This window comes from Vitis vinifera, chromosome 17, assembly GCF_030704535.1.
Source record: "Vitis vinifera cultivar Pinot Noir 40024 chromosome 17, ASM3070453v1".
In the NCBI taxonomy this organism is placed as follows: domain Eukaryota; kingdom Viridiplantae; phylum Streptophyta; class Magnoliopsida; order Vitales; family Vitaceae; genus Vitis; species Vitis vinifera.
Window position 1 is genome coordinate 9,044,773 of NC_081821.1, and position 17,547 is coordinate 9,062,319.

General features: G+C 34.2%; 1 protein-coding gene across 1 annotated transcript; it reads right to left on the reverse strand.

The window, feature by feature from the left end:
- Window positions 1–602: 602 nt before the first annotated feature.
- Window positions 603–15,978, reverse strand: LOC100246821 (alpha-N-acetylglucosaminidase). Its single transcript, XM_059733947.1, has 19 exons — window positions 15,509–15,978; window positions 15,084–15,160; window positions 13,959–14,170; window positions 13,692–13,813; window positions 13,514–13,599; window positions 12,691–12,785; window positions 12,022–12,103; window positions 11,252–11,358; window positions 11,089–11,119; window positions 8,700–8,817; window positions 8,399–8,446; window positions 6,553–6,663; window positions 5,460–5,561; window positions 4,475–4,573; window positions 3,599–3,709; window positions 3,134–3,378; window positions 2,738–2,975; window positions 2,583–2,661; window positions 603–1,862 (listed from the first exon to the last, which is right to left on the reverse strand). The coding sequence occupies exons 1-19, from the start codon at window positions 15,728–15,730 to the stop codon at window positions 1,606–1,608; spliced, it is 2,442 nt and encodes an 813-aa protein (XP_059589930.1). The 5' UTR covers window positions 15,731–15,978; the 3' UTR covers window positions 603–1,605.
- Between the last annotated feature and the right edge of the window lie 1,569 nt (window positions 15,979–17,547).

The following is a 17,547-nucleotide window of genomic DNA, read 5'->3' on the forward strand; positions in this document are numbered from 1 at the left end:
TAAGGCGGATTGGGGTAGGTTAAAAGGTTCAGTCATGCCGTGGCCAACCCACCCTCTTGCAAGTTCCTAACCCATGCCATACCATACCCAACTCGTTGGGAAATTCCTAACACGTGCCAAATGATAGGCAAATTTAGGTTGTGTTTGGCTTCACATTTTCAAAATAAAAAATTAAAAATAATTTATGTAAAATTAAAAATCTATAAAAATAATATAGATTTTATGAGAGGGTTTTAAAATCATTACTTTTTGTATGTCTTGAAAGATAATAATTATTATTTTATATAAAAGTTATATAAATTATGTGGACCGTGATGTCCTAACCAATTTATGTGTAACCTCAATTAATCTCATACGATCTAAAGTTAACGATCGGATAAACCTCTAGTGGTCCTAAGGGGATTCGAAATGATCATTAGAGAGCAAATCTAAGCTCGGACCAACTAAGTTACCCTATGACTTATTATGTCGAATATTTATTAAGTTATTTTAAAATAACATCATCCCAATATTTGATGAATTCAGAAAACTTTCCGATCAAATTTGTAATAGGAAAGGGAGGAATCTACTTAGGAAGACAATACAACTTTGGAAAGAAATGGTAAACGAGAAGCATAAAATCATATTAAAATCCTGCAAGTTCTGAACATTCTGCACAAACGAATCAATTAAAAAGACCAACGGCAAATCAAGTGATCAAAGATTGAATAAATGAAGAGTCAGTCGTCCGTCCTTCATCACTACTTATGGGTGGTCTGATGGTACTTCTCTTTGATCCACTGAAGGCCAACTGAGGATCCTGCCTTCACCTTCTTCAGCCCATGTGAAGCCGCTACTTTCGTCTTCCCCAGCCCTTCTCCCACCTTCTTCCCATATTTAGAGGCTGCTCCGCCTCCACTCTTGCCCTTCTTGTCTGCTGCTGGGTCCGGGTTGTAGTCCCACTGATCGGCCCATGTGTTCTCCATCTCCACACCTTAAGAATTAAGCTTTGCTTCGCCAAACGAACTGAAAAGCCTTTTCAGAAAAGGAGAAATATGAAGAGAGATTGTAAGGAATTCTATTACGTCTTTCCTTAGGTTAATATGCCATGCCTTTTATAGGGAAGGGTCCTGGTTTAAGGAGTCAAGAATGTCACAATTGTCTGATTCAACACGAGTGGATGGGGGCATATAACAAGTCAAAGTAATTATTTTTGAAAGGACCCAAATACCCTTACCCATTGGCATTTGATTAGGTCTATTGGCAATTAGCTGTCACATATACAGAGGATAGGATCATGAATTCATTTAAGCGCGTCTGCCGTCAGGTTCTGGAACAATCCGGACGGCTGTTGATTGTCAAAGCCTTGCGCCCAGCGCCCATCTCTTTATATTAGGCAACATAGGAATTATTAGAAAGAAGGAATTCCTTGGCAGCCACGCGACCACCCCAAACCTTTACCAAGAACTTTCCTGACCCATCTACGAGTACATTAGCAAATCCGTTAAGAAAAGGGAGAACTGTGGATGGACCCGTTCTAGCAGAATGGTACGTTTGGAAAAGCATTTCAAAGTTAGTCAAACATTTAGAAGTTCATTCGATTTGTTATTTTACAAAGCCAGTCACTCAGAGATCGTAAATCTCAGGATCCTGCAAATATTTGTTGTAGAGCCGTCGGGATGTGTCAATAGCATTTCCTGAGCTTCTCACCGGGTAAGCATTCCTGCTGTTTTGCCAATCATTTGTGAGCTTGATCCATTCCCTCCTCCAATCTTTCAGAGCAAATTCATTGCCAGTCTCCAAACTTTCTAATAAATATTTGAAATATATGGCTGCTCGGGGACCATAGTAATCTCGTAACAGTCCACTCCAGTACTTGTTTCCTAGAACAAATGCAAGAAATTATGACACCATCAGTGAACAGTAATACCAGTGTGCTACATGGAAGAATGGTGGGATGTAAAAATGCAGGGCAAAGGGTGCTAGTATGGTTGCAACTTAGACAGATAGGATCCCATGCTTAATTTAAGCTCAACCCAAATTGGAAAACAATTAACCAAAGTCTAATCCAACTTGATTGGATTGAAATCAAGTTAATTGGATTGTATGATTCAAATTTTATTTATAATATTTTTTAATAACTTTTTAAAATACATTTACCCCAAGTTTTAAATAATAAATGTAATAAAATTTCATGATAATAATAAAGAAATAAATTTACATATCTTTCAAGTAAAAAGTATATTATAATTATAATTTTATATATTTTTAAAGAATTAAAAAAAATTATTATATAAGATAATATATATTATAATTTATGAATATATTAATCGGTTCGAATTGGGCTCGGATTGTCCCAACTTTCATCCAGGCTCAACTCAAATTGAGTTCGGATCGGAAAAACTTCAACACTACTGAATTACGCCTCTAGGTGGTAGGCATGGATGAGAGGGTACAGGATGCAGTTAAGATACTCCCCCGACTTCAATTAGATATTGGGTAATTATACTGCATGCACCTAATGGGCTAGTCCGAGCTCTATAGAACTGTATCTCAAGGAAAATTGGCAACAATTGGTACTATGGCTTAATGCATCATCCTACCATAATCCCGAAGAAGACTTGCTTCATCCTCTGTGTTGTCGAACCACATCGTAATTTGAGTCCTCGCGTTCCATTCAAACTGCATGTTGGACAACATCTGTAAATGGCCATGTTAATTCAAATTTAATTACAGTGTGCGCTTGACGATTTCTCACCTGTATTTCTTGTTGTTCATCTTGGGCTAGTTGCTTGGCACTTTCTAACCAAGGTCCTAGAAGAAACCCGTCATGGCAAGCTAAGAGAGTGTCCATATCTTCCACAAGTTCTAGAAACTTCTGGCTGTGGCAAGCAGCTCCGCGGACATCATTTAGCTGATAGGCTTCTATTACCTCTAAGAACAGTTGGTTTGCATATTTTGCCAAAGCTTGCCTTGTCAAGTCAACAAGGTCGTACCTGAGTATACAATGAAAAGGGCATAGATAAAAAAAATGGAAAAGAAAAATGAAAGAGAGATACTAAAAAAGGCATATATAAGAGTGTAAAATGACAAAACAACAAAGAAAATGAGCTGCTGATACATGTTAGCTGTTCTAAAATCTACAGATGCTAACCTGTAAGTGTTACTTCCTAATAATTGACCTCCACTTGCAATAAAAAGTCCCAACGCATCTTTCACTTCAGAAGTTGAATACCATAGATGAGGTTGCTCGAAGGAATTAGTTATTTCCTTTAGGACTGTTCTTCTTGACACTGATTTTCCATAGCGGTGGTAACCTCCGGGCATGGATAATTTTGGTGTAGGAATAAAGGATGGATCAATATCTGGAAATGCAACAATCACATCTCTGTTTTTGTCCTGTGACCATGATATCACAAAGGTCCAAGATTTCAATCAAAATGTCCATGCTTATATTAATGGCTAACCAGTTCCTGGTTATGGAGCTTGATGGAGGGAATGCAAACAAAATACGAGACATAATATGTATAGTTCTACTAATCCACCTTCCCATGCTATAAGTGGACTGGATACAACTTAGTATATAAAGTAGGACTTGTTATCAAGTAGGGCCACTTACATAGGAACCATCTGTGCAGTTATAAACTGTATGATATAATATGTTCCAGGCATCTTGTATTTCTGGAACGGATTTCCCATAACGTCTGGTTGAATACAGAGCAATCCACACCTGAAAGAAGAGCAAGTAAAATGATGTTTTGAACTGAAAAATCATGAGGACAATAAAAAGAAAAGACATAAGTATATGTGCAGAATTTGGCTAATATGTAGATCCAGAAAACTAGTTTTATGAAGGCTGATAGATTTTTATTTTTATTTTTATTTATTTATTTATTATTATTATTATTATTATTATTATTATAATTATTATTATTATTATTATTATTATTATTATTTTTGTTTACCTATCAAAATAATAATAATATAGAAATTGCCAGAGAATTTGAAGTAGAGAGTTGAACACACTGATAAAGTATGGGTATCTAGAGATAGTTCTTATAAACACATAGCAGAACAAAAACTTTGGTTTTTATGGATGTGTATATATGCATGTTTCTTTATGTGTATTCAACCTGTTTGCAGAGTTTGTATGGCTGTGAATATACATGTCTCTGTGTGTATTCAACCTATTTGCATGCAATATTTAGATACTAGCATGGTTGGCCCTGATTAATGCTGTCTTGCTTATGCATGCACATGGGGGAAAACCAGCAGATATGCCAGTAAAACCGTCACTGGAAACGAGAATCAATCGCAATTCCTAAGGCATGTTTTCTTTCTTTTATGATAGACAGCACCAGGTGTTGCCACAGGCAGTTCACGCTCAAAGCAGAGATGGCATAGGAAAGAGTATGCTACACCACTTAAAAGCCACAGTAACTTGCATTTTAAATTTCCAAAATCTTAAAGCATTAAGAAAGAAACTTAACAGTACCTTCACATCAACTTTGCTATGTTGAAATGCCATTTCAGACATGAGATCGTAAACAACAGGATTCTGTTCAATACCCTCCATTGACATCCCAACACCAACCTTCAGAAAAGTAACTAGATAGATTAAGAAACACAAAAAGTAACTAGATAGACTAGGATACACAAACAAACCAGATAATAAAAATATCAGTGAAAAATTATGCAGAAGTTGTGCTTTGTGCGAGAGAGAGAGAGAGAGAGAGAGAGAGAGAGAGAGAGAGAGAGAGAGAGAGAGAGAGAGAGAGAGAGAAATTCAGCAACAATTGCGCTGGTCCCCAAGTGCTTTAACCAAGGAAAGGGGCAACAAAGGGGCCGGTACAAGGACATTGATTATACATTAGATTTTCTAAACAAAGTTTATGTTCATGTGTGAACATATATGAGAATGTTCACTTCTCTATCTGTTCACTTACTGTGTGGGAGAAGGGAGAACAATGAAAGAAAAAAATGTCAGTTCCGAATACAAGTACACAGCAAAAAGATACATAAACATATGTATTTTGGAAATTGGAAACAGCAAAATCAGTTGCAAGTAACCTATGCTATTGAAATGGAATCTTTTTGAAAACACATCATACTTGTCATGGAAGTGTGTTAATACATAATCATTTCAATTTCAAGTTCCTTAGTAACACTCATACTTGTCTATCAATGAATTTATGTTTTTCCCAACCATGATTGGGAGGAACTTACTTAATTTCTGTCATTTCTGTCATTTCTGTCTAATATATTTACAAATTAAAACCACTGCACTTTCAGCATATTTTGCCCGTAGTAGTATCTAGATGGTGAGAATCACATACTAAGCGTTGCAGTCACTCTCAATTGTCACAATCATGTTGTTTAACAATGACATCACATTGACACGGTGTTGTTACAAAATCTTATGGCATACTAACAAATGAATATAAAATTTTGAAAAAACAAGAGTTGAATCATAAACTTGCCATTGTTGAGTTTTCACTAGTACGAGCTTCAACTGGACCAGATGCTACTGCATCTAAAATCCCATACATCTCAATATTCCCAGCAAAATTGTGCAGCATGCACCTGTAAAGCATAACACCAATAAATCACATAAAAAGCGAGAGGAAAAAAAATGGAAAAAAAAAAGCAGAACTTTCATGTGGCTTATGAACTTACATTTATTAGATTCAGTAATTGATCAAAATATGTACATGCATATAGAATAAATAACAAGTTTGAAAAGTGGATTTCTCCATGAACCTTGCATGTAGGTACACAACAACACCTCAGAATCTGGAGAATGAGATCGAACTTCTATACGTGTTCTTAGGTGGAAAATATGCAGTTGTTTTGATGGTTTCACCTACCTGCTTGAGTTAAAAGGATATGGGTTTGAATGTTGGGCCATTGGATTTATTCTAACTCAAGTAATTGCATTACACAGAAAGAACAGCATTTCTCATTTGTGAATTTTAACGACTGCTGTCTTCCTGATTTCTTTGTACCATTCTGTCATCAACCTTGAAGCATCAATATCACACTCAAGCAGAAACCTTGCTAGCTTCAGTTCTTTACGAAGTTTCTTATTATTCATTTGAGATTATGTTCACTTTAAGATCCTAATATTTTTTAAGTGCCTTTCTGTCATTATTTTCATATTATGAAATATAACCTCGATATATAAAGCAGAATGGATTCAGATGGGCTCTTTTAGGCTGAAAAAGGGAAAACAAAAGGACCTAACCAGCTCAAATCAAAATGCCAGCTCTGATTGTGAATGCATGAAAACTTGTTGGATAATGAAGAAAAACCAGTCTCTGTAGTATGTTTTGGAATGAAAGGGCACAATACACCTAATGACAGTTTGGAAGTAAATAGAGGTGAACCAATATGTAAGTAAAAAAACCATTGAATGCATTTTGTAGTAATCAAAGATGGATTGTTTTGTAAATAGAAAAAACTCTCGTCAAATGGTAGTGAACATGGATGCAATTCACAAGTATCTGGCATGCTAGTTCTTGATCAGCTAAATGACATCATATTATTGGCAATTAGAAAGAGAACTGTAACTTTCCAAATGTAAGGAACACCATAGAACTGCTCTGAAGTAATCCATATAGGCTTCACTTCAGCAAATAGATCAAGGACAACCAGCCTTCCCATAGGAACAGAATGCAGAAGTGCCTGCAAACAAGCACAGGTTACAGTTAATCCAGGGAACAGCATATGCAACAAAGGATACGGAACTTAACCACATTAAAGATTCAAGATTAGATCAAAACTGTAACATATCAGTGGCAGAAAAACGCCTCAAACATGAATTACTATAAAGTGGAGGTTGGCTTGGGTGTGTCTATGCATATATATAGACAAGCTTTTGCATGTATATGTGTACATCCATAAGCAAAGGTTAAAACCTTTGTATTAAAGGATAGGAAAGTTGTGAAATGCTGCAGATGATGCAGAAATTGTGATACCAACAAACGATTGCAAAAATCATGTAAGGAGCATTGCATATGAGTTACCACAAGTCCCTTCAACATCTAAAAGAAAACCTTTATGTACAGTAGAGCATGCATTAAATGGGTGCTGGTTAAAATGAAAGAAGCATACTTATAGGCAAAGATTAAAATATTAAAAATTTATGAAATATCAGTGGTTGGATGTTACAGAATTTTGGAAGGAAATTCCAGAAATTTTTTTTTAATGGAATTGAAATTGATCAAAAGCTCATAGAAATATTGGGAAAAAAAATTCAAAAATGATAAAACAAGCAAATAATACATAGGCAAAAGCTGTTTTTTTTTTTAAGAAAACAATACATGTATGATAAACTTTATGATGTTGAACAATAATATGCGGTATTTGAAAACACATTTATTATTAAAATGATCTGTCGAGTTTGGAAGGATTTAAGTATATAAAAGAAATAATAATATATGTATGATTATTTTTTGTTTATATGTTCATAATTTCATTTACAGGTTTAAGAAGATTATCATGAAGGTTTTTATATTTCCAACTAGTGGTTTAATGGACATTGAAAATAAGATAATTAAATTTTTTTTTTTTACTGAATTTTTATTTTTAATATTTTATTTTCTACACAAATATAAAATTTTAGGGGAGACAAACTAAGTTGTATATATTTTTTGTCCACTAATAGTATTAAAGTGGAAGTTAGCTTGAGGTAACTCCCCTATTTCTTTTGATTGGAGGGTAGGGTTCAAGTCCCTCTCCCTTAAATTTTAAGCACAGCTCATTTTTCATTGATGTGGTGATAAAATAACCTAAATATCAGTGATTTATCGAGATAAAATGGAGAAAATTTGTGATATATTGGCAATTTTTGGCTGGCAGAAATTTGGGAGCTGTTTCCATATCGAGGCTGACTGAAATCCAAAATTTTGCCAATATTTAGCCAAAGTTTGGTCTCAATTTTGTGTGTGAAAACCTAGTCTTTTATGTATTAATATGAACTCTGAAGATTTGGAGCAAAGCCATGGGGAAATTTCATTGAGTCTCTCTCCAAGAGAACCAACATGCTTTTCCAAATATGCACACAATTGATCCTAATGAATAGTTCCTACATTCTTATTTTATTTGTTTTCACCATACTCTTACTTATTTTGCTAAGAAAATTCATGATCGAAAATTTTAAAACCTGACATTTTCAATGATATTCTTCTACAGGTTTAGGACTTCAATTATAGAGAAGAAAAGGGTCTATAAATTTCATTGGCTCTATTAAGTGCTCCAATCTTAAACCTCATTTTTATCTTCATCAAAGTTTACTTCAGTTTGAAGTTCTGAACACAAGCTCAAACAAATTTAACAAATGAGTGAAGATTCAAACATGCTCATATAGGGTGATTAGAAGCAAAATGAGGGGAGAAGAAAATGACAATTGTGGAATGACCTTCATTTGTGGAGGCCTCCAGAATGGATCATACGAAAACAGCCATCCCTACAGTAGAAAACCAGAACAGTTACAATGTTGGAACACAATGAAAGTTAATGCTGACTGAACTCAAGACTAATGGATAGACTATATAAAAAAAGATGGTCAAGACCATGATGGAGCAGTGACTATGCAGATCCAATTCCAAATAACTGAGATTAACATAAAACCATATTGCACAAGCTTCATTTACTTGGTGTACTAAATGAAGACATTTTGTGGTTTTAGGAAAAGAACTTCATAGAAATTTATCCTTCACCTGCATTAGCCAGATAGCATTGCTATCACCACTCTGCATTCCTCTAAATATTGCTGCACCTAATGAAGAGATGTATTCTGGGTCATCAACAGGTGGAGTGTTCTCATCGAAAGTATCACTGAAATAGATTCAGCTATAATGGTTATAAAATATGATATCACTCTCTGGAAGAATATTTTCTTATTATATGCAAAGACATAAAAGAAGAAAGAAAAATATCAGAGGAAAAGAGAATTGCCCTTTAATTAATATGTAACTTTGATATGTGTATTTCTGTTCATTTAAGGTGTGCAGCAAGTAGAGAACAGCTTAATATCTTTTATGACTATATCAGGATCTCTGGTTCTAAACCTGATAGCATTATGCCATTACTTGAAGTTAAGCTAACTGCCAATACAATGTAGTAAGCCGAATCATACCTTTTTCCAAGCCTAACCATTTTACTTGCTATTTAGCTCTTTACAAATGTCTTGTCAGAGTTGCTCTGACTATTTCTAACATTCCGCTGAAATTTGTAATTTAAATCACTATAGATGGTCATATAGTTACACAAAAAAATGAGGGCTTATTAAATGTTCTACTCATTTATTTTCATTAATGACTGTTAGACTGGAAGTTTTAGAATTTCACCCAAAAAAGACTTGATCCCAACCACTTGGGGTGAACTACATGAATCCAGTTTTCTGTTCAATTCTATAGAGAGCCATATGTGCTACTCAATAGTTGTCTATCATAATTTTTTAGGATAGGAAAATAACAATGATGAATTCACACCAGAAACACAAAACAAAACAACTACAGAGCTAAATAGTCTCCCTACTGTCAACAAGTGCAAAAAAGATGAATAAGCGGAGCATAAATCCCCACCTGAACCATGTAAACAAAGTCTGAAGAAGTACATCCTTCATCCCCAAGCTTGATCACTCCTCAATTTCAAAGGTTCTCCTACTATGCCCTTTGCAGGCGATCCAACAAATACACAAAGGAACTGACCTCCACATTGCCTTGCGCACACAACCCATGAAACACTAACCAAGGATAACAGCAAAGTCCATAATCCAGACGTCCATTTGCAGTGGATGGGATATGACCAGCAGACTCATTCATATTCCACCTTCTCCTCATAAATTGGTCAGTAGTCAGAATTTTCTACCAAGCTCATTCCTAATAAACCAAACAGACTAAGGGCTCTTGAATTTCAAATCATCTTAGCCAGGAATGAGGAGGCTGCAACCTACACTAGGGGCAAGCAATAGGTTTTGATGGAAAAGGAGGCCTTCTTAGCAATATTCCAAACTAATCTATCCTCTAGTTCACTACGGAAAAAAAGATTCAGCAGTTGCAGCAGGGAATCCACCTCAATCAACTCCCTATCCAAAAAAGTTCCTTCTAAATCAGGGATTCAACCGTTTCTCATCCCAAAATCTGCCACCAAAGCCTCCACATTAGACACAAGATTGAAGAGACCTGGAAATCAATCCTTTAAAGGGTCCTCACCCCTATCTTGAAAATCATTTTCCATCAAATTTGATCCACATTCTCTTTTGCTCTTATCCTTTCAACGCCTTTAACTTAAAGCCAATCACTTTCTTAAGAATAATTACTTGAGCTTGAGTATTTGGGTCTATATTCAGTTAGAAAAATAGATTGTATGGCCACATTTTAATTTTCTCTCTTTTTTCTTTGGTCTTTTAACGGGAAAGAACTTTCATGTTAAAAATAGATTAGGTACAGAAACTATAGGGTCAAAGAATTAGCACTTTTGGAGGAGAAAAGGGCAAGATTGAAAACATATGAGGTCTGAATATCTCTCTCCAAATGCTCTCCTCCTTTTTCACTCCATATTTCTTTCTTTAAGAACCACAACCAAGCCACCAGCAAGGGAAGTATTTGGATTTGGCTTTATGGACCAAATCATGATCATGGTTTGAGACAATCTCTTGACCTGATGTCCACCCTCCATGAACTGATACCACAGGGTGGACATTTTTGCATGCAGATGCATTTACTGATTGAACATAGAATGGAAAATGACAACAAAATCAGAATAAACCTGTAGATACAAAATGCATTAACTGAACCAAAAAAGAAAGAAGAAAATGACAACACAATCAGAATAAACCTGAAGATACAAAATGCATTAACTGAACCAAAAAAGAAAGAAGAAAATGACAAAGATAAATATTGGCCTTTACAAGAGATCAAGCCACAATATGGTGAATGGATAACTGATACAGTCAGCAATGCTAAATTAATCACAACTGTATCCAAAGTTTAAAAAAAAATGATAGATAATACCAGCCTCTTTCAACCAGTGAAGACTCATGGAAATGGAAGTAAAAGAGAACAGTGTTTAACAAATGATTCTAGAACAGGGAGAATATCTTACCAGTTATATATATGTCCAGTCCTTCCATATTCTGATCAAAAAGGTTATTCCAAATGAAAAATAGAAACAAGAAAATTTTTTAGCATGAGTTATACAAGTATGGTAGCCAACTACATGCAGAAACAAACTTAAAAGGGGTTCGTGATGATCTAGATGAGTTCACCTTTCAATTGTTGCTGGATGAAAGCTTTCCCAATTTCAATGAATAAGGGATCAGTTGCATCAAGAAGATAAGTGCAGCACCATCTGGGATTACCCCCAACAGTAAACCTAGGAGGATGAAGAAAGCAACCATTTTACTCAAAACGGACCACAAATAACTACTAATTATTTTAAACTTAAAGGATACCACTCAATGTGGTTATCCAGGTGTAGGAAGGGGGGCTTGTAGGTGCGGAGATGTGGCAGGGAGGTGGTACTGGGAGGGTATGATGTCCTCTAATCAACATATTAGACTGATGTCAAACATATGATTATCAAGATTCAAGAAAAAATATGTAACAGGTATATTGGGGCCAGCATAAAAATTCTAAAATTCCCCTGAGCATGTACACTTTTTTCCAAGTAAATTTGTTTTCACATGTGAAGTTGCCTTTGAATGGCACCTCAATAAATATTTCCTAATTTCCAAACCCTGAAATCAATTCCCAACCTTCTCTCCCCTCCCCTCACACACCCCCACACCAACTAACACACACACACCCTGCTGAAAAAAGGCACAGGAAAAAAGAAATGGCAGAAAGAACTTCCAAGTTCAGAACTTGTTCTGAATGACTGAACCTTCAAAACCCACTGACATTAACACCAATTGACAGGAACACTAGGAGATGTTTCTCCAACTTAGTGTGTCTAACGAAGTAAGAACAATTATTTCATTTTAAAACAAGGTCAAAAACATTCATTGCAATTTAAATAACAGAAAGCAGTACTCACCAATTCCCCAAGCGTGTTATTTTTGCTGATGGAAATATATATTTCAATGCTGCAGGAACATTTCCAGAGAAGGCTGGAAGGACTGAGAGGCACATAGGAACAGAATTAAGATCTTCAACAAATAGAGAATGCTCTCAAAAAATACATGAATGAAAAATAGAGAAACTATTGTCAATAAATAAATTATATTTTCCAGGCCTTTTTTCATCGTGAAGATGCTTTGATTATTGACATAATAAAATCTTGTGAAATAATTCTATGGCGTCTTAAAATTTTTAGCAAAGGTGCCCAAAAAAATGTTGTAGCCAATAAAAAATTCAATATTTGCTATGAAATGAATACCTAATAGATAACTTCTGTAATCCCATAGTAGAATTCAAAGGACATTTTTGATTGTCTCATAGAGTGAAAATAGATTTGAAATCAAGATCAGGAATGTTGCCTTATGTTAACAGCATTATTAATAGCATCTTGCTACATTGTTTAGGTCTTCTACAATTTCAAGAGTTCCATAAGACAAAAAAAAAATGCTAGTACGACCCTGAAGTAATGCCTAATTGCTTCATCAAGTTAAATAGTTCTCCTAGAGTATAGTTTGTTGAATGAAACCATAAAGAGTATTTTGAGACTGGAAACTAGTCAGAGCAGATTTCAAATGATAATCAGTACCTGGAGTCATTCCAAGCTCATACATTCTAGCAAGAATTTTCTTTTGTAGAAGTAATTGTTGATCTAACCAACTTTGTGGCAGTGGTCCACCCCACCTGTGATTGAGGTATTACATGTAAAAGTTATAAAAGATAGAGGATAAGGAATACAGAATGACCCAGCAAGCAAAGATTTCATGGGAGAAAATGAATTGGCTAAAAACTCATCATAAAAGAAATCTTCTATTGTCAGGGCAATGCTAATGCCTATGAGAAGAAAGCTCTTGTGGGAAGCATCAGATGGAAATGTTAATGTAGATCTCATCCACAGATGGAGAAAAAAATGGTGAACAACATAAAACAATTAGTCTAGAGAGGACCTAAAACTGGCTAAGGTTCCATATCATAATAAAAGAGAACCATCACTGCCACTGTTAAGTAAAAGAATCATTAGCATATGAAGAAATTGAGAAAATAACATAATACTTATAGGTACAGTAACACTCCCATTTGATAGTATTTTCTGACATCTATGTAGAACTTATAGCCCACTCTTCACATCAATTGAAAATAAAGTCGTAACAACATCCTTGCACAATGTAGGCTGATTTCTAGGATAAACCAAACTATTCAAATAATGCTATCAAGAGATCCCATTTTTACTTATCAAAATCCTAAGCCAGTGAGATTGAACTTCCAAAACAAAAGTTGAAGAAGATTTCCCGCTAAACAAAAGAAAAATTCCTTGAGGAATTAATTTGATCTTGTTAAACATAAGACAAAAATGCCATTCCAATCTGAACTGCTGATGTTTAATCCTACTAAGCATAAGAAAGATTTCTTACCCATGCAAATTTCCCATTCGTGACCATGATAGAAATGCAGGGCCTCCAAAGAAATCTTTCAAATCCAAATGGCTAATGTTGAAATTCTGTGAAAAGATGAACAATAGATTGTTAAGCAAAGTTTGGCACATTTGAACCCAAAGGGAGAACTCTGAGAAATGAACAAAAACAAAAATACCCGGAAAACTTTCTGCCAAATGGCCTCTTGCCCCGTAAATGCCAGAGGCAAATTGATGCCTTGGAGAGCCATCCAATCAATTTCCTTTTCCCATCTTTTCCAGTCCCACCAAGCAAAAGTATCTTCAGAAAGCACATATAAAGGAGAGAAGACAGTGTCCATCAGAGCATAATTCAAGTTTGAGGCCTCAGGCACCAAAATATATAATATAAATTTCTGTTTGGCAAAGATTAGGAAATAGTAGGCGATTTGGAGGTAGAAGCTCACAGCTAGATGTAACAGCATTCTGGTAGTAGTTCCAAGGAATAGGTCTCTGAATCAAGATACCAGCCTCTTGAACACGGGGGAAAGAGCCTGAGTCAGGTACTGAAAGTAGTTGTGCACCACCAGTTTTATCCCAAGATATGTGTGAACCACACCAATACTTCAAGTACCAGTGCAAACCAGCCATAATCTCCACCCCAGTGACCCCAGTAATTCTAATTGGGAATTGAAACAAATAAGTATGCCTCAAGAAGACAACCATTGACTTATTTTATTTGATAACCAAATGATATAGTGTAGATATGCATGTGGAAAGTGCACATATTGTAGTATATTTAACTGAATGATATACTGTAGATATGCATGTGTGAGTGCATATCTTGTAACATATTTAACAAGTATCAAGGCATGCAAAATTTGAAAGTGATTTACTGTTCAATGGGCCCCCCATCCCCCAATATTCTCCACACTGCCGATATGACCCAGACACTTCTAAAGGAATCAAATCAAACAAGTCTTACACATCTCCCAGTGAAATGTATGCAAAATTTTAATCACAAATATTTATGAATCAAGAAAAATTGACCATATACTCTATATTGACTCTTGAATGGGAAGTAACTGTAACTGAATTGGATTTCATGCTGTAGTGTAGATGGAGCTACAACTCGAGATTATGTTAGAAACATATATTTTTATTCAACATAAACTAGTTTCTTAAATCCATCCAAAGGGCTAATAATTTAAATGCAGACAATAGGGTTTATAAATAGTAGAAAATCATCTCTTTAATGCTTCAAAAGTGAAATTCCAATTACCATGACTTTTAGAAACGCCATGTATGTCAAATGCATGGAATTTATATCCTGACAGTAACAAATCGGTGGATACAATACATAGAATGATAGAAGTGGAGAAAATGTTATTTATATTTGATTGAATCCATGGTACTTGGCAGTAGCCTACTGCTTCAAACTCTAATATATATATAGATCTTATTTTTTTCCACACATGAATTCTTCATACTAGATTGGCCAATGAAACAGCAACTGATCAAGCTATATTTCCCTATTTAATGAAAATTCTACAGAGAAATCCAAATTAAATGAGCAAAGAATCCCAACATACAAAATTTCTGGAGCCCCATGTCCACTGGAAGAAGGATGATTGCTAATCATAAAGCAAGAGTCTCCACCACATTGCTCCTGTAAAGCAATAAAAGAGAAGTCAAGATCATTGCAGAAAGTTTCTCGTCGATGTTCCTTTCATTTGCTAGAAATGACACTTAGAATCTTACAAAACCAAAGAAACAGAGTGACAATCAATTGGAAGATTTCTAGTACCACTTTCTTTTTTTCTTCTTTTTTTCATGATTACTCACAACATTCAAGTTATGGAAACAGAGAAAGCACATGACCAAATGAAGACAAGAATACTACTCAACCGGTAAGAATTCAATGCAATTGTATACAAAATTAATAGAATTATAAATGGAAAAGCTCAATTTACACGTGAGATAGTTGTATATAACCGAAGCTAGCAAGAACGAATACCTTGGAGACTATGCCAAACTCAAAGCTGGAGGAGTGAGAGGGAAGAAGCCTGTGGAGAACGCCGTAGGCGGCAGCAATTTGCACGGACGGTGGGGCTCTCTCGCGGTCTTGGATTTCGAGGAGGCGAGAAATGTAGGTGACTCCGATGGTAGATGATTGGGCGAATGAGAGAAAGGAGAAGAGGAAAAAGGAGAGAGAAACGGCGGCAAAGGGAGAGGCCATGAGTGAAGAGCTGAAGCTGAAACTGAAACTCTAGGAGAGAGATTATTGGCATGGTGATGTTAATGGAATCAGATTCCGGAGGAGGAGTAGAGGCGATGAGTACCGGACAAACTCGAAAGCCGGCCGTGAGAGTAAACTATCGGTTTGTTGGGTTCCTGCATTTGAATCCAATTTTTAAAAAAGGATTGACGACGTCGTTTGGTCACGGCCCTTGGCTACCAGCATATCACTATCAGGACGGTCGTTATTTCTCCGTTTTCTTAAACGTCATAAAACTAAGGGGGTGAAACTTGGGTGGGCAGACCGAGTACAATCCGAACCAATCCAGAGTTTGACAGGACAATTATTTTCAATACTATGATTTAACTTGAGTTAGATTTTTTCGATTCAGACTAAATTTAGATTGGACTCCGATTAAGTCTCAAATAACTCAAATTCATTTGATGTTTTTATAATATTTATAACGCATTTTTTCTTATAAAATAATATTTATTTATTTTTTCTATTTTTTTTAAATATCAAATTGTATTATATTATGTCTTTTAGTTTTTTTGAAAATATATAAATTTATATATTTTTTTTTGTTACTATCTTAAAATTTTATCTTATTTTCTATTTAAATTTTCATATAAATACATTTAAAAAGTTTTTTTAAAAATATTATAAATTTTAAATTATACAACCCTATTAACTTAAGTCTAACTTGAAACAACCTGAACTTAGGAAAATGAAATTAGGATGAACTTTAATTAAATACCTCGAATAGAAGTTCGAGTTGAATTGAGTTCAACTTGTTTGTTTTTTAATTCGAGTTGGGGTTGGGTTAGTCATCAACCTGACCAACCCACCCAAGTTGTAGCCATAATAAAAATTATGTTATTTTTTAAAAAAAAAAACTTTTTATTGAAAGTAATTTGCTTTTAAATTTCTAATAATTTATTATTATTATTATTTTGTTAACTTATATTTATCTCTTAAATTTTTTTAACCGAATAGAAAATTCAAATTATTTGACTTTTTTTTAATGGTAAACATAATATATTGATTTTTCTTTCATTCTTAGTAATTAATATAAATAAAATATTTATAAAAAAAAACAACTTGATACTTAATACTACTAGTAAATGTACACATACCAAAGTACATGAGGGAATATTAAAAAAGTCCAACAAAAAAATTAGTATTTGAATTTATTTTTTCAAGACTTATATAAAAATCAATTAGAGATTCAAAATCAAATAATTGAATTAAACATGAAACCAAATTAAAATAAATAAATAAATGTCACTTTGGTCCTTGGCCATAACATTTTCCAATCTTAATTTAAACACATTATTTATTTCTTTTACACTAAATTTGTAAATTTTTTGAGTTAATTATTTATATATAGTTTAAATATTTTTTATTTTATATCAAAGCTTTTTAATAAAAATTAGAACCAAGATGACTTAATTTGAGCAAGAAATTTGTGGATTAAAAATATTAAAAAAAAAAAAAAAGAAAAAAGAATGGATAGCATACCCGAAAGAGTTGAAGAGAAAATTTTGAAAAGAATAGATAATAACAAAAGAAGAGAAAAATTTTCAAACTTTAAAGATGAAAAATGAAACAGAATTTCAAAAGTTTTCAAACTTTTAATGATAAATTTTTATGAGATTGATTATATTAAATAGTATGGTTTTAAAGAGAATGACATTTATAACTTTTAAGACATTTTTGGAATGAATAAAGTGAAAAGTAAATAAAAAATTAATGATTGGTTTTCAACACACTTTCTTTTTAAGAAAATAAAATAAATTTTACGTCAAATTTTAAAA

Excerpts from the sequence above, each read along its gene's own strand:
- LOC100246821 (XM_059733947.1), bottom strand. The coding sequence starts at position 15,730 with ATGGCCTCTCCCTTTGCCGCCGTTTCTCTCTCCTTTTTCCTCTTCTCC. Across the intron at positions 14,171-15,083 it reads CATGGGGCTCCAGAAATTTT|AATTACTGGGGTCACTGGGG; the intron begins GTATGTTGGGAT and ends ATTCCCAATTAG. Across the intron at positions 8,818-11,088 it reads ACTGGACATATATATAACTG|TGATACTTTCGATGAGAACA; the intron begins GTAAGATATTCT and ends AATCTATTTCAG.